The 25,344-nt window shown below is 37.4% G+C and overlaps 1 protein-coding gene across 2 annotated transcripts in view; it reads left to right on the forward strand.

Moving 5' to 3' along the window:
- Window positions 1-25,344, forward strand: part of IntS3 (integrator complex subunit 3) — a 1,056,838-nt gene that overhangs the window by 692,026 nt on the left and 339,468 nt on the right. For both annotated transcript variants that reach the window (XM_090368499.1, XM_090368500.1), the window contains one exon: window positions 19,807-20,020. In XM_090368499.1, coding sequence (XP_090224625.1) covers window positions 19,807-20,020 — 214 coding nt within the window. The remainder of the gene's footprint in view (window positions 1-19,806; window positions 20,021-25,344) is intronic.

Here is a 25,344-nt window from a genome sequence, read left to right on the forward strand (position 1 = left end):
TGCCCAGTCACCAAGGCAATTCCTTCCACCCTGGCATGCCTATTTTCCAACTTGTGACTTCTCCCTTAAGATCTGGGAGAAGGCTACTACACCACCATCTGTCTACCAGCAACTCTTTGCATCACATAGACAGCAGTATTCTGACTTTATGCCAGTCTATACAGATGGCTCAAAGTCAGAATGTTATGTGGGATCTTCTGTTGTATTCCCTCACAAAACATTATCCTACAAGATCCAACAAGAATCTAGCATTTATACTGCAGAGTTGCATGCAATACAAACAGCCCTAGATCACATTAAAAATAGCGACTACCAAAGGTATATGATTTATTGTGATTCATCGAGCGTGTTACAGGCTCTGGTATCGGTGAGGTTTAACCCTCATCCGATCCTGTCCAAGATCCGGCATATTCTATTTTCTCTTGCAGAATTGGAATTTGATATTCGCTTTTGCTGGATCCCAAGCCACATTGGGATCCGGGGAAATGAATTAGCTGATGCTGCTGCTGCCAAATCAGCCCTTTCCCTGGATAGTCATTGCCTGTCAGCCCCCTATACCGACTACAGGCAAATAATACGCTGTAAATTATATTCCCAATGGCAAGATTCTTGGCATGGACAGGCCACAAATAAATTACATCACATTAAGCCTGTAATTTCGCAATGGCAGTCCAGTATACGCAGGGTCCGAAGAGAGGAAGTTGTTCTTGCTCGGCTCCGCATAGGTCATAGTCATCTAACACATTCCTATTTGCTGAGGGCGGATGACCCACCTATGTGCGAGAGGTGTAACGTTCTTTTATCCGTCAGTCATATTTTTATTGAATGCCCTGTTTTTATACAAGCACAACGCTTCTGTTTTACAGCTTTTAATAATTTGACTGAGCCATTTACACTCAGTCAGATTATTGGTGACAGAGACAATATGTCCGACGTTTTTAACTTTTTACAATTTATTAATTTTTATTCAAGGATGTAAATTTTATAATTTTTATGCTATTAATTTGTACCTTTTTTGCTTGACGTGGTAGCCGCGGCTACCAAAATGTATTGTAGCATTTTAAATCTGACTTGGCGCATTATGGCCTTAGCTGCCAATGCGCCATTAAAAATCAAATCAAATCAAGTATTCATCAGTGATATTGATAGAGCTATATCAGGATGATATAGCTGATGACAAAAAAAAGGTTGGCAGAGAGGGTTGTTAACAAGAGTAAAGACGTATGCTACTCCAACTGGATCTAGATAAGTTGGGCAAATGGGCTGAAAAGTGGCAACTGAACAACATTGACAAATGCAGAGTAGTACATATGGGTAGCAATAACCCAAGAGAAACATACCAACTGTGTAGTACTTCACTCAGGGAAGTGGAAAGTGAAAAAGATTTGGGGGGGGGGGGATAATTGTGCAGTCAAATATGAAGTTCGTCGAGCAGTGCAGAAGCTGCCAGGACAGGTCATGGAATCTTGTCAGTCATATATAGGAATTTTGCTAGCAGGGACAGGGAGGTGATTATCCCCTTGTACAAGGCAATGGTCAGACCACACCTAGAGTACTGTGTACATGTCTGGATGCCTCAATTTAGGGAGGATGTAGAGTTGCTAGAACGTGTACAAAGAAGAGCAACAAGATTGGTGAAGGGAACAAAGGGGTGCTTTTAACAAGAAAAGCTTAATTTCTGCAAATTGCAGTGCCTGGATAGTAGGCCCCTGTGGGGTGATCTAATTGAGGTGTATAAGGCCTTGAATGGGTTGAGAAAGCTGAATGCTGATGAGATTCTTTCTCTTGCTCAGATTAAGAACATGAGCAGCATAGATTCAAATTGAGGAAAGACAGTTGTAGAATAGATGTGCGGTAATTTGCCTTTAGCCAGCAGGTGGTTGATTGGTGGAACAGATTTTTTTTTTTCTTTGACTAATGCTACATAAGCTTGTTTTCTTGCATTGTATGTCTATGCTAATGTTTCTTGTATCTTGGTCTTTATCCTTTAGATATTTGATTCCTCGAGCGAGAAACACTGGGATTGTCTTTAGTGGCTTATCGTTCGTTAATAGATAATGTCCACAGTAGTTGTGTACATTATCTATTTCTGGGATTGACCAGTTGTGGGAATTCCTGATCGACTGTTGTACATCTTCCTCATAAATCTCCCACTTTCTTATCTCTTGTATATCCTTTGTTTTCTTCCATTCTAGTTCTATCCAGGAAGCTTGGCTGTTTTGTCTTACTTCAATGCTCCATATGTTCCTCCAAAACTCCACAACCATCTTCTGCTTGGGTAGTCCATTTTCATCTTTCCCGTTTTCTCCGAGACTCCTGTAGAAGGCTCTTTGGTTTTCATCGAAGGTTCAGTTGTTTATTTTCATAGGGGGCTCTTTTTGTATCACTGCATTCTCTTGCTGAGTGTGAGGACATTCTGCTTCAGTTTGTCTTTATTCTCCTATGTTCTGGTTTTTGATCTCGCGTTTGTTTGCTGTGGACACTGTTTCTCTTGCGGATGCTTTTCACTTTTCTAATCAATTTTTTATTCCTGTTAATCCATTGGTACTGGGTCTTTTGGCCTATCTTGACTCTTAATTCTTCTATCTTCTGCTGAATTCTTCTTTTCCAAGCTGGTGTTTCCTTCTTTTTTCGGTTCTTCTACCCTTAGTCTCTTGTTTCTTTTCCATTAATCATAGTGGCTGCTATGGCAGCACAGTATAGGAATTTATGGATAGCCTCCATTGTTGTTGAGGTAATGTGGTATTATTTGCTGATTGAAGTAGTCTGTAATCTCCACAGGATTCTATTGGCTCTCTGCTTTGGTATTATGAGAGTCTTTCTGAGGCCGAATTCCTCTGAATTCTGTTAGGGCCTTCTTCCACTCATCTGCTATTCTGGATATCATGATCCTGTTTCTTTCCACTTCAGCTGCTCTGTGTTGTATTTCTTCTTACTCTTCTTATTATTGTTATTTCATTTTGTATTTTATAATTCTTTTTCTTCTTGCTCTCTCTAAACTAGTTATGCTTACTCTTTATTATCTTTCTATACTTTCTTTGTTCTTTCATTCTTTCTTTCCATTCTTTTGTTTATATATATTTTTATACTTTATATACATATATATATATATATATATATAATCCGATTAATCCAAAAATTAAATAGACAGATAGAAATTAATAAAAAAATATATTAAAAATAAATAAGAAGAATAGTAGGAAAGCTAATATCAGTGGCAGCAAAAAGCACAAGCCACTGCATGTTGCTTATAATAAGCTAAATTAAAATAGAATATTTGCCAGTAGCATGGCAAACCAGTAGAGTGAAAAAGAACTTAACCAAATGAAATAACATAACAATAACAGTAAAATATATAAGGGGGGATAAAGAAGAAGAGGGTAGTGTTGAAGCAACGTTCCTAAAATAATTTAGAAAATTAAGCCAATTAAAAGAAATTTAGCGGCACCCATTTCCGAAATATGCAAAATCTCACTAAGGTGGAAATGTAGACTAACAACATTACATGACCAATTAATAAAATGAAATGAAATTAAATAAAATAGACTGCTATGCAAATCTATTGCATCAGCGTACTGAACTCTGTATCATTCCGCCATTGCATGGATTTGTTTAGCGTTGAAATGCAGTGATTCCCTGACTATTATTGGCTTCGTGGTCCTCTGTTGAGATGGGGCATAATGGTCAGTCTATTTTATTTCATTTTATTAATTGGTCATATAATGTTAGTCTACATTTCCACTTAGTGAGATTTCACATATTTCGGAAAAGGGTGCATTCAGGGGGCGCCAGTAAATTTCTTTTAATTGGCTTTTCTATATTATTTTAGGAATGTTGCTTCGACACTACACTCTTCTTCTTTATCCCCCCTTATACATTTTACGTTATTGTTATATTATTTCATTTGAAGGGCCAGTCGCCAAAATCAGAGGAGGAGACGGCAATAAGTGGGTATAGCCTCTGTTTCTGACATGAAATACATGCCCCATGTGAAAAAGGCACTGAAATCACAGGACAAACAGCACTAAGTTATTCTTATTAATTCTTATTACTCCTTTATCTTAGCTCCCTTCTTTGTTCACCGTGATAGCGATTTCAGTTCCGTTCGCCCTTTGTCTTCCATAACTAGCACTACTAGTACCATAACATTAGCACACTGCCCTTCACCACTACTAACTGATGTAGAAATTATGATCGTTGGGTACTTTCTGCATATAGCAATGTCCCAGGTCCATAATCTATTATTTTTACTATTAATAATATCTTAAATTGTTGCTTCCTATAAAACATATATATATATATACAGTGGAACTTCTCTATTACGAACTTCTGTTTAACGAATTTCTCTATATTAAGAATTTTTTCGCAAAACATTGCACTTGAAACGAAATTGCATGTAAAATTAACCCCATATAGCGAAGTGTCAGTCTCTCTATAACGAATTTTTAAAAAAATTAGTAAAAGCATTTACTGCTAAACAGCCACTGAAATATACAGCCTCCTTCCCTCCGAAATTGCGCATTAGCATCTGGAATTAATCATCCTTTTAGTGAATACTTATGGCCATTGACGCCCATAGCAGGGACTTTGTTTCATTTTTGTTACAGTTATAAAACCAAATGGGTTTTCTTAAAAATGGTCATAAACTTTGCAATAAATAGGATAGATTTAAAAATTAATGTTGGCTCGGGGGAAAACGAAATACGCTGCGGTAAGCCTTTAACGTGCTGCTGCAGCAATACATAGAATGCTGCCAGAGTCGGTTTTTAGTAGCACCTAATGAGTGACATTCACTTCTCACCTCAACTGTACCATGTGATCTTCCTGTCAATCATTATATGATATGTCTGTTTTCATCTAACTGAACTCCCAGTAGATGGTTTTCTTGAATTTTTTTTTTTTTATTGTTTTTATTTCGTTCTTTTAGAACAATTTGTCATCAATCACATAGGCTATATGCTCTTCTTTTTTTTTTTTTTTTTTCTGAAAAGTAACATACAGCATACATTAACCGTAAATTTTCTTTCGTGTATTTATGAATGAAAGTCATATATTTCTTCAAAGTGATTGATAGGAAATGTCATGTGATACTGTTGAATTGGCAAGCGAACGTCATTGAGTACTGACAATTCACTATATGGCCAGCACAGCGAAGTTTGTGATGTATGTATCAGCAAGAGCTGCAGTCCAGTAATTTTTACATCTGTGGAAACAATGTCGAAGAGAAAGTGTTTAAGTATTAATGATAAAGTGAAGATTCTTCATGATATTGACCAGGGTTTGAAGAAAAAAGATATTGCGGAGAAATATGGCATACCAGCAAGCAGATTATCTACGATTTTAAAAAATCGAGAATCAATTTTAAATGCAATTGAAGAAGGAGCAGACAAGAAGCAAATTAAGTTGTGTATATACGAAGATGTTGAGAAAGCTGTTCTAAAATGGATGCAAATGATACGTGAAAAGAATATACCAATATCGGGTCCAATAATTAAGCAACAAGCACAGTCCCTGGGACATACAGAATTTAAAGCGAGCACTGGGTGGCTAGATAAATTTAAGAAACACCACAGAATTGTGGAAAGGGTTATTTGTGGAGAAAGTGTTAATGTAAACAAAGAAGATTGTAACATTTGGGGAAACAATACCTTAAAGAAGACTTTGGAAGAATATGAACCTAAGGATGTTTTTAATGCTGATGAAATGGGTTTATTCTTTAAATGTTAACCGAAAGAAAGAATCACTGTACTAGTTGTTCTAGTTGAAAAATTAAGACTTTTAGTCATCGGAAAATCAAAAAACCCAAGATGTTTTAGAGGCACAAAATCTTTGGAAGTTGACTACACCTTTAGTAAAAAAGCATGGATGACAAGTGATATCTTTGAAGACTGGATATTAAAACATAACAGCGTATAACAAAAGAAAAAAGGAAAATCGTGTTGGTAACTGACAACTGGCCGGCACACCAAACGTGATGCCAAAACTTCAGCCAGTGGACCAAGACATTATTAAAAATTTTAAATTTCATTATCGAAAGAGGATAATAATGAAGATTGTCAATGCATTATCAGAAAATAGAAACTTGGAGGTTACAATTAACCTTAGAGATTGCATCTCTGAACTGGGAAAGTTTAGACAAACGATGTCACTGAATACACTATTCAAAATTGTTTTTTGAAAGTGGGATTTGCATTGAATACAGAAGTCGAACAACAACAACTGGATCAACAAGATGAACTGCCCCCTTCACAACTGAAAAACTTTTGGACATTATTAGAATCGTCCAGAAACATCAAAAATGAAATCACACTGGATAGTTATGTTTATGTAGATCAAGATCTGACTACAGCAGAACATCGAAATGAAGATGAAATACTGCTGAATAGTGTTAGATGTGACCATGATCACGAAGAAATTAACGATGATGCTGAAGACGCATCAGAACAACCCGTAGAAAAGCAAACTAGCAAAGAAATGATTAATGCTTTTAAAATAGTTCGTATGCATTTACAGTTTTGTGAAAATGTTCCTGATAATGTGTTTAATGCTCTGAACAAATGTGAGGTTTTCTTTGAGAATCAGACAATTTTTTAATTGTATTGTGAAAACGAAAATTACAGATTTTTTTAATTTGTGATACTTACCAGCGAAAATTGTGTAAACGTAATTTAAATAAGTGTTTTTGAAATAAAATATATTAAAAATAAATGTAGATTCATTTTCATTTTCTAATTAAATAACAATTTCTAATAAAAAAGATATTCTCTGCATAACGAAATTTCTCTATAACGAATTTGTTTGCTGGATTTATCGAATTCATTATAGGGAAGTTCGACTGTATATATATATATATAGCATTAGCATTAATAGAGGTATATGATGCAAGAAAGCAAGCTTATGCAGCATCAGCCAAAAAAAAAAAAAAAAAAAAAAACCCTTCCACTGCACTATTCCGTTCGTTCGAAGTACCTGTCCAGCTGAGCCTTAAATTTATTTAGGCTATCAACTTCCACAACAAGGGATGGAAGTCTGCTCCACCAACCAACTACCCGCTGGCTAAAGGCGAATTTCCACACATCTATCCTACATCTGTCTTTCCTCAATATTGCCTCTTGCTCATTCTGCCTCTAGCTCAATACTGCCTCTTGCACATTCTGAGCAAGAGGCAGTATCCCATCAGCATTGAGCATGCTCAAACCATTCAACGCTTTGTACACCTCTATCAGATCATCTCGCCGGTGCCTGGTCTCCAGACACTGTAATTTGCAAAACTTAAGCCTTTCTTCGTAAGAGCAACCCTCGTTCCGTTCACTAACCTTGTTGCCCTTCTCTGTACTCGTTCCAGCAGCTCTACATCCTTCTTGAAATGAGACTTCCAAACCTGTATACATTACTCAAGGTGCGGCCTGACCATTGCCTTATACAAGGGAATAATCACCTCCCTGGCCCTACTAGAAAAATTCCTGTATATCATTGATAAGACACCATGAGCTACTCTTGCAGCCCGTCTGCACTGCTCAGAGAACTTCATATCTGTCTGCACAATTACCCCCAGGTCCATTTCATTCTCTACCACTGTCAGTGTAGTACCACAGAGTCGATACGTTGCTCTGGGGTTGCTGTTTCCCATATGTAGTACTTTACATTTGTCAATGTTAAACTTCATTTGCCACCTCTCAGCCCATCTGTTCAACCTTTCCAGATCCTGTTGCATCAGCAGCATAGCATCAGTAGCGTCCTTAACAACCCTGCCAACCTTTGTATCTTCTGCAAACTTGGACATTAAGCTTGATATACCATCATCAATATTATTTATAAATACAGAAAACAACAATGGACCCAACACTGAACCCTGAGGGACTCCACTAATAACATTAGTCCACGATGAGCAGTGTCCATTAATTACCATTCTCTGTCTTCTGCCCCTCAACCATCCCTTTATCCATAGCAACAATTTGCCACCAATGCCACACTGCTCCAATTTGTGCAACAGTCTTCCATGTGCAACAGTATCAAAAGCCTTTCTAAGATCCAAATTATATAATATCAGTGTAAATACACCATAGTTAACCCATAGATTTGAGCTACGATTGTAGCGTAGAAGGCATCGTTTTAATTGTATCTCATAATGTGGTTGCCTTCACAACAAGATAGCTACTATTGAATTACTTCAAATAAATAACGCTTCTCTAGTAGAGAAGACTACTGTTATTTATTTTCAGCGTACCACCACCCAGACGATCGTTTCGAAGCTTTTTGGCTTCGTCATCAGTGGGCGGGTAGGTAATACAACAAGCCATCTCAGTTGCGAAGTTATATCCACATTATGGGAGATGCCACAAGGGTGTGGTGGTGGTGGTGTATTTGGAAAATTAAATGCACTAGGCATAATCCTTATGGGTTTTGATAATTAACTATGGTGTATTTACACTATTATATAGTTAATTATCAAAACCCATAAGGATTATGCCTAGTGCATTTAATTTTCCAAATACATTACCACCACACCCTTCTGGCATCTCTCATAATGTGGATATAATTTCAACTGAGATGGCTTGAGATGGCTGAGATGGCTATTACCTACCCGCCCACTGATGACGAAGCCAAAAAGCTTCGAAACGATCGTCTGGGTGGTGGTACGCTGAAAATAAATAACAGTAGTCTTCTCTACTAGAGAAGCGTTATTTATTGAAGTAATTCAATAGTAGCTATCTTGTTGTGAAGGCAACCACATTATGAGATACAATTAAAACGATGCCTTCTACGCTACAATCGTAGCTCAAATCTATGGGTTAACTATGGTGTATTTACACTGATATTATATAGTTAATTATCAAAACCCATAAGGATTATGCCTAGTGCATTTAATTTTCCAAATAAGATCCAAATATATAATATCAAAGTTATTCCCTGCATCCAATTGTTTTGTGACTACATCATGGTATCCAATCAAATTGGTCAGGCAAGACCTTCCCTTAACAAAACCATGCTGTGTCTGAGCTATAACTGAATTCTTGTCAAGATGATCCTGAATTGCTTCTTTAACCAGTGCTTCCATTAATTTTCCTGGAATGGAAGTTAAACTAACCGGTCTATGATTACTTGTGTCAGCCTTGATCCTACTTTGTGAATTGTTACATTTGCACTTCTCCAGTCTGTGGATCCTCCCTTGAGTCCAAGGAAGCTCTCATAATTATGGCTAACGGATTGCTTACTTCCTTTGCTGCCTCCTTTAATATAACTGGATAGATCCCATCCACCCCAGGTGCCTTTCTTGTATTTATCTTCAACAATTTCTCCTCCACTTTACTCTCAATTATTACAAAATCATCAAGCAAACTGCCAGTGTTTACTTCATCTATGGCATTCCCCTTCCTGAATAACTCCTCATGTGTGTATGTAGATGCAAAATATTAATTTAGTTTGTTAGCTACCTGAGCAGGATCATGAACAGTTGAACCATCGATATCGAGTGGATCAATCTCATTCATCCCCTTCCTTCTAGAGTTTACATAAGTAAAGAACTCCTTGCTGTTTTTATTTGCATCCCTTGCGAACGATTTCTCGTAATCTGCCTTTGCCTGCCTAACCTCCTTTGTAACTTGCTTACAGATCAACTTATATCTATCATAGGCTTCTGTGTCACATGTTAATTTATATGTATCCCATGCATTTTTCTTCTCTGCCATATGTCTCATTAGTTCATCTGACATCCATTTAGGCCTGAACCTTGAACAATATTTCTTAGTTGGTATGTAAAGCCTAGTAGCTTCCAAGATAAGTTCTTTGAATGCTTCCCATTTTGAGTTTGCTATTGGTAACATCATCAGTTGGCCCCACTGTATACAATTTAAATACTGTCTCAGACCGTCATAGTCGCCTTTACGAAAGCAGTAACCCTTCCCTTTACCCCTGATGGTAGTTACTTCCTTTAGTAAATCTCACTTCAGCACACTGTGATCACTGCCACCTAGTGGTTCCTGTATCTGCAGATTCTTAATGCATGAAGAATCACTACTGATAATCAAATCAAGAGTATTGCTTTCTCTAGTTGCCTCCCGAACATGCTGATTTAGAAAACAATCATCCAATAAATCCAAAAAAGCCTTGCTAGTGTGTGAGTGACCAACCCACAAATTCCAGTCAATATCTGGGAAATTAAAATCCCCCATTATAAGACTCGCTGATTTACTGGCTCACTCTATTTCCCTGTACAGTTTCTTATTATACTCATAAAAGTCATTAAGCCTATAGCACACTCGTACTCTCAATTTTGATTTCCCAATGCTTATGGCACACCAAACTGACTTGACACTGCACTGTCCAGCGATGTCGACTGGCTTCACTTCCTTGGATGTTATGTGTTTCTTAACTAATAGCATAACCCCTACTCCCTTTCTATCCTGTCTATCCTTTCTGTAGACGTTGTCCCCAAATTCCAGTTCTGCATTACTTATATCTGTGTGACACCACGTCTCTGATATCCTAACAATATCCGCCTTGATGCTTTGAGCAGTACCTCAAATTCATCAAATTTATTTACCAAACTCCTAGCATTGGTGTACACACAAGTATACATGCACCTGTTCTTTTTCTTAGCTACCCTAACACAACACATGTGTTTACTTGTACCCCAATGACTTCCAGCAGTCTCTGAAATATCCTGCAACTTATTTTCCAGGCTGCTGCTCATTCCAATAGAAGCAGTGCAAGAATCACTTTCACCTCTTCCAGTGGCTACTGTTAATCTATTAGTCCTTGTATCCCCCCAATATATATAATATTATATATATAAATATTAAGAGAGAGAGAGAGAGAGAGAGACAAAGATAAAACTATATTTCTAAACATAACTTATAAAAATTACTTTTCATTAGTTTAGTATTAGTATTGGTAGTGGAATATGATACAAGAAAACCAGCTTATAAAGTCATAAATAAAACGAACACTTTCCACATCACCTGTCCATCCATTATAAGAGTTTAGCTAGTTCTTCCTTGAATTTATGCCCACCATGTCTGTAGACTGAGTAAAAGGAGGGTTTCCTTTATTGAGCTTACTCAATCCATTCAAAGCCTTAAACAACTTAGTAAGATCTCCTTGTTGTGGATTCCTATTCTCCAGGCCTGTGCATTCTCTAGTTCTGCCATTTGCAGAACTGAAGCCCTTCCTGGTAAGAGTACCCTTCTGTTCCTCGCAATAATCTTGTTGCTCTACTCTGCACCTGTTCCAACAGATCCATGTCCTTTCAAAAATGGGGCCTCCAGACGTGTGCAGACTCAAAATGTGGTCTGAACATTGCCTTATACAATGAGATAATCACCTTATCCCTCCTCGTAAAATTCCTATATATCATTGACAAAATCCCATGAGCTGCCTTGGCAGCCCATCTTTACTGCTTAGAGAATTTCATATCTGGCTGCACAATTACACCCAAATCTTTTTCATTCTCTGCTATTCTGAGTGCAGTACCAGTTGGTACATTAATTGTGGATTGTTGCCCTCCACATCAAGTACATTGCATTTGTCAATCTTAAACTTCAGTTGCCACTTCTCTGCTCATCTGCCCAATATGGGCAGATGAGCCAAGAAGGCCTTGAATGGGTTCAGCACGCTGAATTCTGATGGGATCCTTCTACTTGTTCAGATTACGAACCTAAGGGGGCATAAATTCAAATTAAGAAAGGACAGATGTAGAATACATGTGCGGAAATTTGCCTTTAGCCAGCGGGTGGTTAATTGCTGGAACAAACTTCCATCTGTCGTTGTGGATAGGTTGAATAAATTTAAGGAGGAATTGGACAGGCATTTGGAGGGAATGGTGTGATTTTTTTTTTTTTTTTTTTTTTTGGGCTGATGCTGCATAAGCTCATACAGTTCCTTTCTTGCATCACATACCACTACTACTACTACTACTATATATCTAGATCTTGTTGCAGTAGCATGCCCTGATTATTGTGTTTAACCACTCTGCCAACCTTCAAGCTATCTGCAAACTTATACATTATGATTGATATACCTTTACCAATATCATTAATAAATATAGAAACAACAACCAGTCTAGCATGAAATCCCGGAGGGCCCTGCTAATACATTAGTCCAAGAAGAGCAGTGCCCATTGATAACCGCTCTCTATCTTTTCTCGCTGAACCACCCCTTTATCCATAGCAGTAACTTGCACTTAATGCAAGACTGCTCTAATTTATGTAGCATTCTTTTATAAGCAGTAGTATCAAAAGCTTTTCTGGAATCCAAATGTCATGACAAATTTAATTTTTGCATCCAGTTTCTTTGTTATTATGTCATATTATCTAGTCAATTTGATTGCAGAATATCAAACCTTAACAAATAAATCCATGACTGCATTATAAATGCTTTATTCCCTAGATGGTCCTGCATTAATTCCTTAACAAGTGACTCGATTATCTCAATTATTTTTCCTGAAAAGAGGTCATGCTGACAGGTCTATAATTACTCACATTACTCTTTGATCCACCTTTGTGTATTGAGGATATATTCATAGTTGACAAAGATCTTTCCTGAATCCAAGAATGCTCTCATAGTTATGGTTAAAGGTCGGTTACCTCTTTTCCTGCCTCCCTTAATATAATTGAATAGATACCATCCACCCCAGGTGCCTTTTTTTTATGTTAAGCTTCCATAATTTCTCTTCCACTTTCCTCTCACTTATCACAAATTATTTTAGGTTGTTTTTAGAGTTTGGTGCATCCATTAGCATTAGCATTAGTAGAGACATTTGATGCAAGAGAGCAAGCTTATGCAGCATAAGCCAAAAAAAAAAATAAATAAAATAAATAAAAAATAACCACTTCCACTTCACCCCTCTGTTCGTTCGAAATACCTGTCCAGCTGAGCCTTAAACTTATTCAGGCTATCAACCTCCACAACAAGGGATGGAGTTCTGTTCCACCAACCAACCAACCACCCGCTGGCCAAAGGCAAATTTCCTCACGTCTATCCTACATCTGTCTTTCCTCAATTTGAATTTATGCCCTCTCAGGTGATTATTCTGAGCAAGAGGAAGAATCCCATCAGCATTGAGCAAGCATGCTCAAACCATTCAAGGCTTTATACACCTCTATCAGATCACCTCGCTGGTCCCTAGTCTCCAGACACTGTAATTTGCAAAACTTAAGCCTTTCTTTCTAAGAGCACCCATTTGTTCCATTCACCAATCTTGTCGCCCTTCTCTGTACTCGTTACAGCATCTCTACATCCTTCTTGAAATGAGGCCTCCAGACCTGTATACAGTACTCTAGGTGAGACCTGACTATTGCCTTATACAAGGGAATAATCACCTCCTTATCCCTGCTAGAAAAATTCCTACATATAATCGACAATACACCATGAGCTACTCTTGCAGCCCATCTGCACTGCTCAGAAAACTTCATATCTGCCTGCACAATCACCCCCAGGTCCCTTTCATTCTCTACCACTGTCAGTGTAGTACCACAGAGTTGATACGTTGCTTTGGGGTGCTGTTGACCATATGTAGTACTTTACATTTGTCAATGTTAAACTTCATTTGCCACCTCTCAGCCCATCTGCTCAGCCTTTCCAGATCCTGTTGCAGTAGCATAGTGTCAGTAGTGTCCTTAACAACCCTGCCAACCTTTGTATCGTCTGCAAACTTGGACATTAAGCTTGATATACCATCATCAATATCATTTATAAATAGAGAAAACAATAATGAACCCTGAGGGACTCCACTAATAACATTAGCCACAATGAGCAGTGTCCATTGATTACCACTCTCTGTCTTCTCCCTCTCAACCACCCCTTTATCCATAGCAGCAATTTGCCTCCAATGCCACACTGCTCCAATTTGTGCAACAGTCTTCCATGTGCAACAGTATCAAAAGCCTTTCTAAGATCCAAGTACATAATATCAAAGTTATTCCCTGCATCCAGTTCTTTTGTGACTGCATCATAGTATCCAATCAAATTGGTCAGGCAAGACTTCCCCGTAACAAAACCGTGCTTTATCTGAGCTATAACTGAAGTCTTGTCTAGATGATCCTGCAGTGCTTCTTTAACCAGTGCCTCCAGTAATTTTCCGGGAACAGACATTAAACTAACAGGTCTATAATTACTCGTGTCTCCCTTTGATCCTCGTTTGTGAATTGGGGTCACATTTGCACATCTCCAGTCCATGGGTACTTCCCCTGAGTCCTAGGAAGCTCTCATAATTATAGGTAAGGGTTTGCTTACTTTCTTTGCTGCCTCCTTTAATATAACTGGATAGATCCCATCCACCCCAGGTGCCTTTCTTGTGTTTATCTTCAACAATTTCTCCTCCACTTTACTCTCAGTTATTACAAGATTCTCTAGCTTACTGTCAGAGTTGAATACACCTCTAGCATTCCCCTCGCTGAATAACTCCTCATGTTTGAATGTCGATGCAAAATATTCATTTAGTTTGTTAGCTACCTGAGCAGGATCATCAACAGTTGACCCATCGATATCAAGTGGACCAATCTGATTCATCCCCTTCCTTCTAGAGTTTACATAAGTAAAGAACTCTGCTGTTTTTCTTTGTATCCCTTGCCAAAGATTTCTCGTAATCTGTCTTCGCCTGCCTAACGTCCTTTGTAACTTGGTTACAGATCAACTTGTATCTATCATAGGCTTCTGTGTATCCCATGCATTTTTCTTCTTTGCCATATGTCTCATTAGTTCATCTGACATCCAGTTAGGCCTAAACCTTGAACAATATTTCTTAGTTTGTATGTAAAGCCTAGTAGCTTCCAAGATAAGTTCTTTGAATGCTTCCCATTTTGAATTTGCTGTTGGTAACATCATCAGTTGGTCCCACTGTATAGAATTTAAATACTGCCTCAGTCCATCATAGTCGCCTTTACGAAAGCAATAACCCTTCCCTTTACCCCTAATGGTAGTTACCTCTTTGAATAAATCCCACTTCAGCACACTGTGATCACTGCCACCTAGCGGTTCATTTACCTGCCGATTCTTAATGCATGAAGAATCACTACTGATAATCAAATCAAGAGTATTACTCCCTCTATTTGCCTCCCGAACATGCTGATGTAGAAAACAATCATCCAGTAAATCCACAAAAGCCTTCCTAGTGCGTGAGTGACCAGCCCCCAAATTCCAGTCAATATCTGGGAAATTAAAATCGCCCATTATAAGACTCTCTGATTTACTGGCCCACTCTATTTCCCTGTACAGTTTCTTATTATACTAATCAGAGTCATTAGGCCTATAGCACACTCCTAGTCTCAATTTGATCTCCCAATGCTTATGTCACACCAAACTGACTCGACACTGCTCTGTCCAGCAATGTCGACTGGCTTCACTTCCTTGCATTTTATGTATTTCTTAACTAATAGCATAACCCCTCCTCCCTTCCTATCCTGTCTATCCCTTCTGTAGACATTGTACTCCCCAAATTCCAGTTCTGCATTACTTATATCTGTGTGACACCACGTCTCTGATATCCCAACAATATCCGCCTTGATGCTTTGAGCAGTACCTCAAATTCATCAAATTTATTTACTAAACTCCTAGCATTGGTGTACATGCAAGTATACATGCACCTGTTCTTTTTCTTAGCTACCCTATCACAACCCATGTGTTTACTTGTACCCCAATGATTCCCAGCAGTCTCTGAAATATCCTGCATCTTATTTTCCAGGCTGTGGCTCATTCCAATAGAAGCAGTGCAAGAATCTCTTTCACCTCTGCCAGTGGCTACTGTCAATCTATTGGTCTTTGTCTCCCCCCAAGCTAGCAGTTTTCCGACCCACCTAACACTGCCTCGATAGCATCAGCAAACATTCTTGCACCCTTTCTATTTTAGTGTATCCCATCCCTGTAGAAGCAGTCTCTCCTGTTAAGAAGTACAGACCAGGCAGAAAAAAATTCTACCCCTTGAGCCTTGCTCAATCTTTTCAGGGCCGAATTGATCGACAGGGCTCTCATCATATACTCCCTCCTATCGTGTCTGGGCAGAATTGCAGACACTTTCAAATTCAACCCTAATTCAAGGCTTTTTTTCAACAGTGACCTGTACTTGTTAAGTAATTCCACCGGTCTCCTACTCTTAATAGCATTAGTGCCAACGTGTACAACTATATCACCTTTTGTGTCCTTAAAAGATGATATCCGCTCTATAACATCATCACCCTTTGCTCCTGGCAGACATACCCCGGTCCTGTTCCGCCTATCCTTTTTACAAAGCATGTTTCCCGTTTCCCTAACAATAGAATCACCAACAACTACTAGTTCCTTTGGGACCATCGCATTCTGCCTTGTGAGCTTCCGCTGTGTTGCGCAATGACCAAGTGCAAGCTCTGGCATTGGTGTGGGCAGCTGAGAGCTTGAGGGGCCCCTCACTTTTAATCCTTCGTGGGCATCCACCCTGTCCTTCAAGCTCTCATATAGGCCCATAACAATGCTGAGTTGTCGCCTGATTTGCTTACACTCCTTGCATCGCGCACACACAAAGACATCCCCCATGGCAGTATCATGTCCTGTACCCGACTGCTCCACAAACTAAATAATTCCTGATATGTGAAAGTCAATGCAAAATACCTATTCAATTTGCACAAACCTGAGTAGCATCATCAACAGTTAAACCATTCATATCTAGTGGACCAATGTGATTTCATACCCTTCCTTCTAATATTTAAATAAGTAAAGAAGTTAACACTGATACTCTGCTTGAGCGAATGACAACTTAGTTTGCTAATTCTTGTGTGGGTTTTGAGATATTCCTATTTTCTCAAAATTATCTAGAAAATTGATTACCAGGTCTGTGAGATTTGGGAGAATTGCATTTGTTGTCAAGGTTATATTGCTTGTATCTTTTCACCATCAATCTAAGGCTGCTAACATTTAAATGAGCTGTCTAAATAGAATAGGGAAAATAAATTCTTTTGCGATTTTTTTTTTTTTTTTTTTTTACCAAACTGCTTTCTCCTTACTTAAATTATACTTAAGAATTATCAATGGAAATTACTGTGAACATAAGATTTTAGAAACTTAGTTTAATGCAGTAACTTGTTACCTTCATAACAAGTGTAATTTCAATGTTTATTGATTATAGAAAGAGTGGGAAATTGATTAACAATGGCACCAAGATTTCTTGCTTATACTATTAAATTGACTATAACCAAATACAGTCAGTCGTCGTATAACATGTGTTTACACTACACGAATTCGATCATACACGATTTATAAATAGGGGAACGATATCTTATATAACGCGAACCGAATTCTCTTATGCACAATTTGCCTTTGTGTTTACAAGAAATGGCAGTCGAATGCAGAATCACCCCAACCAAATGCAACACAATAGGAATGAAGAGAAGATTCTGAAAATATATTTATGTTTCTTATATCAGTGAAGGGGAAACACATTTCACCATAATAACATAAAAACCAACACAATTCCAGCTATTGATATAATTCCAAATGCAATTAGATCGAGTTTACTACCAGTTTATAACAGATTCCACTAGCAGAAATGCAACTGGAAATTGTTTTTATTGTTTTATGGTAGTAACCCCCAGAAATGTGCTTTAGTAAAATGTGAGGTGTTAATAGTGTATCTCTGCCTTTACGGTGTTGTTTATTCAGTTGCTACATGCGTGCAGCTTTGTTTATGTGTAACAAGCGTGCCTCCTCGTTTTGTAATTGTGCTATATTCCCTAAAAATGAGTAAAATACTTAAAAGGTGTGAAAAGGAAGCGTCCTGGTGAAGACACTGCAGATTCGGAGAGAAAAAGAAAAGCAATATCAATAAACAGAGGCGGACTGGTCAAAAATTCTTACCCGGGAAAATTTGTAGTGGCCTCATACTATGGTTTATGGCCAAAATCACACTGGTCTCCGGCCCACCGGGGTTTCCCCGGTAAGGCTTATGGCCAGTCCACCTCTGTCGATAGAGAAAAAATATGAAATTGTGAAACGTTTTGAGCGAAATGAAAGACCACGTGTTATTGCACGTGCTACAGGCCTAAATGAGGCAATGCAGAGAAAATAAAAACAACTTTCATTGCAGAAACAACTCAAAGTGTAATTAATTAAAATCCATTAAATCAAGACAAAAAAGAATTGGAAGAGATGGAACGGCTATCACCTGTTTGGATAGAAAATCAAACAAAAAACAAGTTTTCTTGCAATAGAAACAAAAGCATTAGCAATATTTTATTACTTATGTAATAAAATACTTATGTATTTTATTACGATTATTTATTGTGTTTGGTAATGTTTTGGTTACAAATGTGTGTTCAATCTTGGGTGGTCGACACCTAACCCTATTTTTCCCATAGGGCCCATTGTTTATATTGCACGATTTTGCATTGCACGAGCATTTCTAGGAACACAACTATCGTGCTATACGAGGACTGACTGTACCTAAATAATTTGTTCCCATAGGCCAAGGAATGGCATAGCATACAATCTAGTAAGTGCAGTATTCAGCATTAGAGTAATGGTAATCCCTGATGTAACTACTTACTTTATATAGTTTTACTTTAGTTAGTTGAAGAGGAGAAAAATTTAAGGGTGATTATGCAACTCACTTTAAATTCTCTTAGCAGTGAACACAGGTTGCCAGAATAGCACATCTGTGACATAAAGTGCAACCCACACTTCAGCAAACATGCGAACCTAACGGCATCCTTCCTTGTACTTAGAAACTACGCAAGGAATAGTAACAGTGTTATCCACTTTATGACCTCCAAAACTGTATTGGTCTTTTGGTAGTTATAAAGTCTAGAAACCAAGCAGATTACTTATTCACAAATGAAAATGAATTATTTTTTGTTAACAATAACCAGTACTTTTTCTAGTGAATCTCCACCACAGTTTGGTCACTTACCTCTTCTGCACGCTAGATTTTTATATCGTGGTCATAACAGCATTTTAATTCTCTCGATACTATTATTTGGCATCTTCCTCATCATCCTAGTTGAGAGAATAGATTTTGCCTAATAGGTCATTACCAGAAACATGAAAATCATGGAGGATGGAAGCAGACTCATGATGATATTCAGCTTTCTGGTCACATCATCAACAACAGTTACTGTATGAGCCAATCCACAATGTCTGCTAAAACATTTTCTTCTGCAGCAGCCATATGAGTTTGTCTTGTATAAGGATTAGCCTACAGGAGTCATTGCCGCCCTTTTCTCATTAATGGTTTGCTGATTTATGTACTTGTGGGCATGGCATAAAATTGTTGAAGTACACTTTTTCCATACACTGTTGAATATTTGCTAGAGACAGAAAGAGAGATGCCCACTACTGTAAGAAACTGACAGATACCGTCTTGGATGCGGCCTTTACTGGAAACTCTGTTGTCTCCAGTTAACATGCCCTGTTGTTCAATTTAAGCATTAGTACCAATCCTTAAATTTTCACCTCTGGTGGGGCATAATTTGAATTTATACATTGGGAATCTTATTTGTCTCATCATTGTACAACAGGTTTTGCATATCCCTTTTGGCACACAGTTAACCTTATTTTGCAGGCCATTCTTCTGAATATACCTAGTGTTAATCCATACTCTTAAATCCATTTGTTGTCATAAAAGTATGTTATTACCAATCAAAATATTAGCTTTGTTTTGTCATATTATTTACATTGATATCCTCTGTTCATAGTTCAATTTCTTAATTACCTTTCCTGAATGCACATAAAAAACAACCAATAGTTTTGGCTGCTCATCAATAAGTATCCAAGTATGTTAGCAGTTTTGTATAATTGACATTTTGATATTTTTATAACAAGATTTTTGTTAATTTTACCTTGCAGAAATTTATGTCAAACACCAGAGGAAGATCCAAGCAGGCAACCATTGTTAACCATTCTTACAGAAATGGGATCTCACCAACCTAGATTAGGATATCTTCTGCTTTATTTTTTAAAGGCAAGTCGAGTACAAGACAACCGAATGTCTTCATATAGAGACTATGTAAAAACACTTGAATCTAAAGACTTGTCAACATGCTTACTTGGTGATCTTAAAGTAAGTGCATAGTTACTAATTTATTTTACTTGAAGTATTTCAATATGGTAAAACAGAAACCAGTATATGTACTAATTTCAAGCCTAAGTTTTAGAGTAACAAAGGGAATGGTGATGTTGCTTATACACACGGTTAAAGTCACTCATTTTAAAATGCTCTTAGCCCATTTTTCAAAAACATGCAATGAAATTACTTATTTTAAAGCCTCTTTATATAACAGAATATAAACTCCATTATTTCTTCTCCCTTTCACATTGTTTTGTGCAAATTATTTGAACTCTGACATTGGTCTTTACAATAGTATACCAAAATGGCTGTGACCAAATACTTAAATCTTGTACAGTGTATGTACCATCTTAATGTTTTATAATCTAATAATAATTGGATTATAGAAACCTTCCTCCTCAGAGTTTTTGAATTGTGAGGAGGAAGGTTTCTTGCAAGGCATCTTCTGTATCCTCAAAGGACTGAACAAGTCTGACGTGCCTATGGGATGACGATGCAAAGAACTCACATGCATACCCAGGACCAGGCATATATTCTGATCATAATATTGTGATAATGGATCTGGAATTAGAGTTGATAATGTTGAGAGGGGCAAGATGGAAAATAGAGAGAATAAGAATTACATGCAGAATTCAGCACGTAATTGGAACATAAATTAAGGTAGACTTATCAGAAAAGGAGGATCAGATGAATAATCAAAGTGTAAATGGATAGGTTTAAGGGACAATAAGGGAAAATAGGTAAAACCTAGGGAACTATGGTTTCCTGGGTCTTTCCAGTTTAAAACATAAATTTTTTGATAATTTCATTGTTTATTTCATTCAGTTTATTTTATTAAAATCCAAAAATAAAAAAATATAATTTATTAATTAGCCTTGTTAATTATCTTAAATTCAGTAAACAAGTTGCATTAATTATTATACTCATTAAAGTTTCTGCTTCAAAGGGCAGAAACTTTAATAGTAATGGCATGTTCACTTAGTATGGTTGCCAACCCATCCATCCAATCTTGTGTAATCATGTAATGGAGGAAAGTGATTAACTTTATCTTTAGAAAGGCTCCATTCTGTACTGGCTACATTTTCAGCTCTGTGAAAATATTTTCCAAAATTAATCCCATCAAGTTGTTTGAGCACATGACTTGCAAGATTTTTGGTGAGAATGACGACTGCCTTCAAAGTGGTTTCGTAACTATTTTAATTCTTTGCATAAATTGACAGAAATTACTTTCTGATCACCACCTGTATGCAAAATTTCTAAATCCGTATTGAATTGAACGTCATGCTTTACAATCAGCCCAAACCTGCATTTTGATGATTGAATTGAGCTGTATAAAAATGTTGAAAATATGAAATCCTAAAATTTTCATTTTCTTCCATTCCAACTTTTTCTAGGTATTTATTATCAAACTCTTCTCTTGCTTTTTTTTTTTTTTTTTTGCAGTGAAGTCTTGTTTGGTCAAATTTAAATTTTTTAATCATCTAGAAGCATTTAAATTTATCATTTATTCCACAATTTAAGGTATTCGATAGCACCTGAAATCTTGCAACATATTCAGATTTACCTCTTAGAGGGCTTTGCTTTTGATGTTTATTTGGCTCAAAATTTCATACTAAACAGTCAGCCAACAAATAAATTTTCTTTAATATATGTATATATATATGTTATATAAAAAAAACTATATTCACTGTTTTTTTTTTGTTTGTTTTTGTTTTTTTTTTTTTGCCCTTTTAGTTTTTGGTGCCCCTCCTCTTTAAATTTTGGCATCCTGAGCCAGTGCCATGTTCATTCGCCCTGATCTCCAACCTCAAAAGGCAGTTATATGTATCAAACGTGTGGCAGGGAGTGGATAATTTTGAAAGTGTAGAAATAATGGATCAAGACTCGAGGCCACTCATAATGGAGCAAACAGACAAAATTACCTTTGTTCTACTATGATTGGAACAAAGGTAATTGCAGCATTAAAGGAAGTGAAGGAAATTAGGGGGTAGATATGATGGAGTTCTGTGGAGTTTATAAGATTACTGGTGGAAGTAGGCTTAGGGAGTTAACTAAATTATTATTATTATTATTATTATTAGCTATGGCACAAGGAAGCCTGAGGCTTATGCTGCACCAGCCAACAGCTCAGGACCCTAGGTGTGCCAAGCCCATAGTCACCAGATGTGAGTCCCTTGGGTAATGTAAGCTCATATGTGAGCAAAAGAATGAACAGAATATTTTAAGACTACTGTAATGATACCAATAGAAAAGAAAAGCCATACAGTGAAATGTGAAGATTTTGGAACTATAAATTTGCTACTGCATGCAAAGAACATAATACTAATAATATTAATCATAAGAATGAGAAGAAGGATGGAGAATAATATGAAAGAGATGGACAGTTTGGTTTAAGGAGAGGTAGAGGGAATAAGTGCTGTGTCATTGAGAACATTGACAGAAAGACAGCTGGACATGAACAAAGATGTATCTTTTCATAGATTTGGAGAAGATTTTTTGATCAGATAGTTTGAGTTAAATTATTGAATGTACTGGGAGGGAGTGGAGTGGATTATATAGACAAAGGATTATTAGATTATAATGGAAATTTATCCCATTGTAATCTACGAATAATTCTTCTGTAATAGTAATAGTTAAGGTAGGAGAAGGTAACACTGAAAGTGCAGAGGTAAAAAGAGTTCTGAGACAGGTGTTACATGTCCAAATTTTATTTCATATGTGTACGTATGCAGAACACATTTCTACTGAAACACTTGATAAAAGAAATATGGATGTGGAAGTATTTTATAGAGTGAAATGGTGGCAAAGATTATTGCGATTGTTAGATTTGCAGATGAAATGACATTGTGGCTGACTCTGAGGAAGGATTGTAGAAATTGGTAATATGATAAATTTTAAAATAGGAGGGGGGGCAAGAATAGCATTGGCATTAGTGGCATATGATGCAAGAAAACAAGTGCATACAGCATCAAACAAACAAAAAAAAAAAAAAAAAACACTTCCAATTTCACCTATCAGTTCCTCCGAACGTTTGTCTAATTCTTCCTTAAATTTATTTTACCTATGAACTTTCACAATTACAGATGGAAGTTTGTTCTAGCAATAAGCTACTTGCTGTCTAAAGGCAAATTTTTACACATCTATTCTGCAACCAACTTTTCTCAATTTGAATTTATACCGCCTAAAGTGCGTAATCTGAACAAGAGGATAATCCCACCAGTATTGAGTTTGCTCAAACCATTCAAAGCCTTATAACCTCTTAATCAGGTCACCTCGCAGGTGTCTAGTCTCCAGATGCAATAGTTTACAGAACTGAAGCCTTTTTTGGTAAGAGCAACCCTTTGTTCCCCTCACCAATGTCATTGTCCTTCTCTGTACTCGTTCCAGCAGCTCTATATCCTTTCTAAAATGACGCTTCCAGACCTGTATGCAATATTTAAGGTGTGGCCTGACCATTGCTTATACAGAGGGATAAACACCTCCTTATCCCTGCTAGCAAAATTACTCTATATCATTGACAAAACCCATGAGGTGTCCTAGCACCCAGTCTACACTGTTCAAAGAACTTCATATCCGACTGCATAATTACCTCCAGGTCTTTTTCATTCTCCACTACTCTGAGTGTAGTACCACACATCATCATTGGCCATTTTCAATCCACTGCAAGATAAAGGCCTCTCCAGCAACTTGCCATTTTCTTCTGTTTTGTGCAATGGCCATCCATTTACTACCTACAAACTCGTGAATTTCAACTGTCCATCTCCGTTGTTGTCTACCAATGGTAAAAGAAAACCTGGAAAGAAAACTTTTACCATTGGTATTCAATGGTCTTTTACTCTTGGGTAACATTCTGTTATTTTCTTAGTCCATCTCTCATGTTTTCGAGCTCTGAGTCCTTCCCAAGTCCATTTCAGTTCTTTAGTTTTGATAGAATGTCCTTTATTTGTGTTTGCTACCTTATCCATGTGTTTCTCTTCTTATCAAACAGTCCTGTCTAACATTTTCTCTTCTTATCTAACAGTATTACTAATTCCTAATATAATTCGCTCCATTCTTCACTATGCACTTTTCAGCTTCTCTTCCATTCTTCTGGTGAGTGCCCAAGTTTCACTTCCATAAGTCATGGTGAGAAGTATACATTGGTTCATCATTTTACGTTTCAGACAAATTGGGATATTGCTCCTCAGTATGTGATTATATTTTATGAATGCTATCCATCCAAAATTTATTCTTATCTTGACTCCCAGCCATTTATAATTATTACAGCTAGTAACTTGTCCCAGGTAAGTATATGAATCCACCTTTTCAATTAATGCTCCTTCGGTGATTGTATCCCTTTCTGTGGCATACTTGTTCATCATTACTTTTGTTTTAGCCATGTTCATCTTTATTCCAAAATTCTTACTAACTCTGAATGAGATTTTCCTCTAATTCTTCGGGATGGTGACTTGCGATCACAATGTCATCTGCAAATTGTAAATAGTTTAGGTAGTCTCCATTCACATTGACTCCTTTCTGCAAACCAGTCCAATCTTCTGAAAGCTTCCTCAAGGGGAGCAGTAAACAGTTTTGGAGATGTTGTCTCCTTGTCGAACTCATTTCTCAATTTTAAATTTCCTACTGTCTTTTTAGCATTAGCATTAGTAGAGGCATATCGTGCAAGAAAGCAAATGGTTGCGAGTTCAAATCCTGCCTCGGGCTTGGATCAGAGTGGTGCATTATGGCCACAGAAGCTGATGTAGTAGTAGTAGTAGTAGTAGTAGTGGCACGTGATGCAAGAAAGCAAGTGTATGAGCTTATGCAGCATCAGCCAAAAAAAAAAAAAAAAAATCACACCATTCCCTCCAAATGCCTGTCCAGTTCCTCCTTAAATTTATTTAACCTATCAACTTCCGCAACGACAGATGGAAGTTTGTTCCAGCAATTAACCACCCGCTGGCTAAAGGCAAATTTCCACACATCTATTCTACATCTGTCCTTTCTTAATTTGAACTTATGTCCCCGTAGGTTCGTAATCTGAACAAGTGGAAGGATCCCATCAGAATTCAGCGTGCTCAACCCATTCAAGGCCTTATAGACCTCAATCAGATCACCGCGCAGGTGCCTAGTCTCCAGCCACCGCAATTTGCAGAACTTAAGCCTCTCTTGGTAAGAGGATCCCTTCATTCCCCTCACCAATCGTGTTGCTCTTCTCTGTACACGCTCAAGCAAATCTACATCCTTCCTAAAATGAGGCCTCCAGACCTGTACGCAGTACTCAAAGCGTGGCCTGACCATTGCCTTATACAGAGGGACAATCACCTCCTTTTCCCTGCTAG

This window comes from Mastigoproctus giganteus, chromosome 2 (genome assembly GCF_048544385.1).
Source record: "Mastigoproctus giganteus isolate SK-2022 chromosome 2, ASM4854438v1, whole genome shotgun sequence".
Classification (NCBI taxonomy): domain Eukaryota; kingdom Metazoa; phylum Arthropoda; class Arachnida; order Uropygi; family Thelyphonidae; genus Mastigoproctus; species Mastigoproctus giganteus.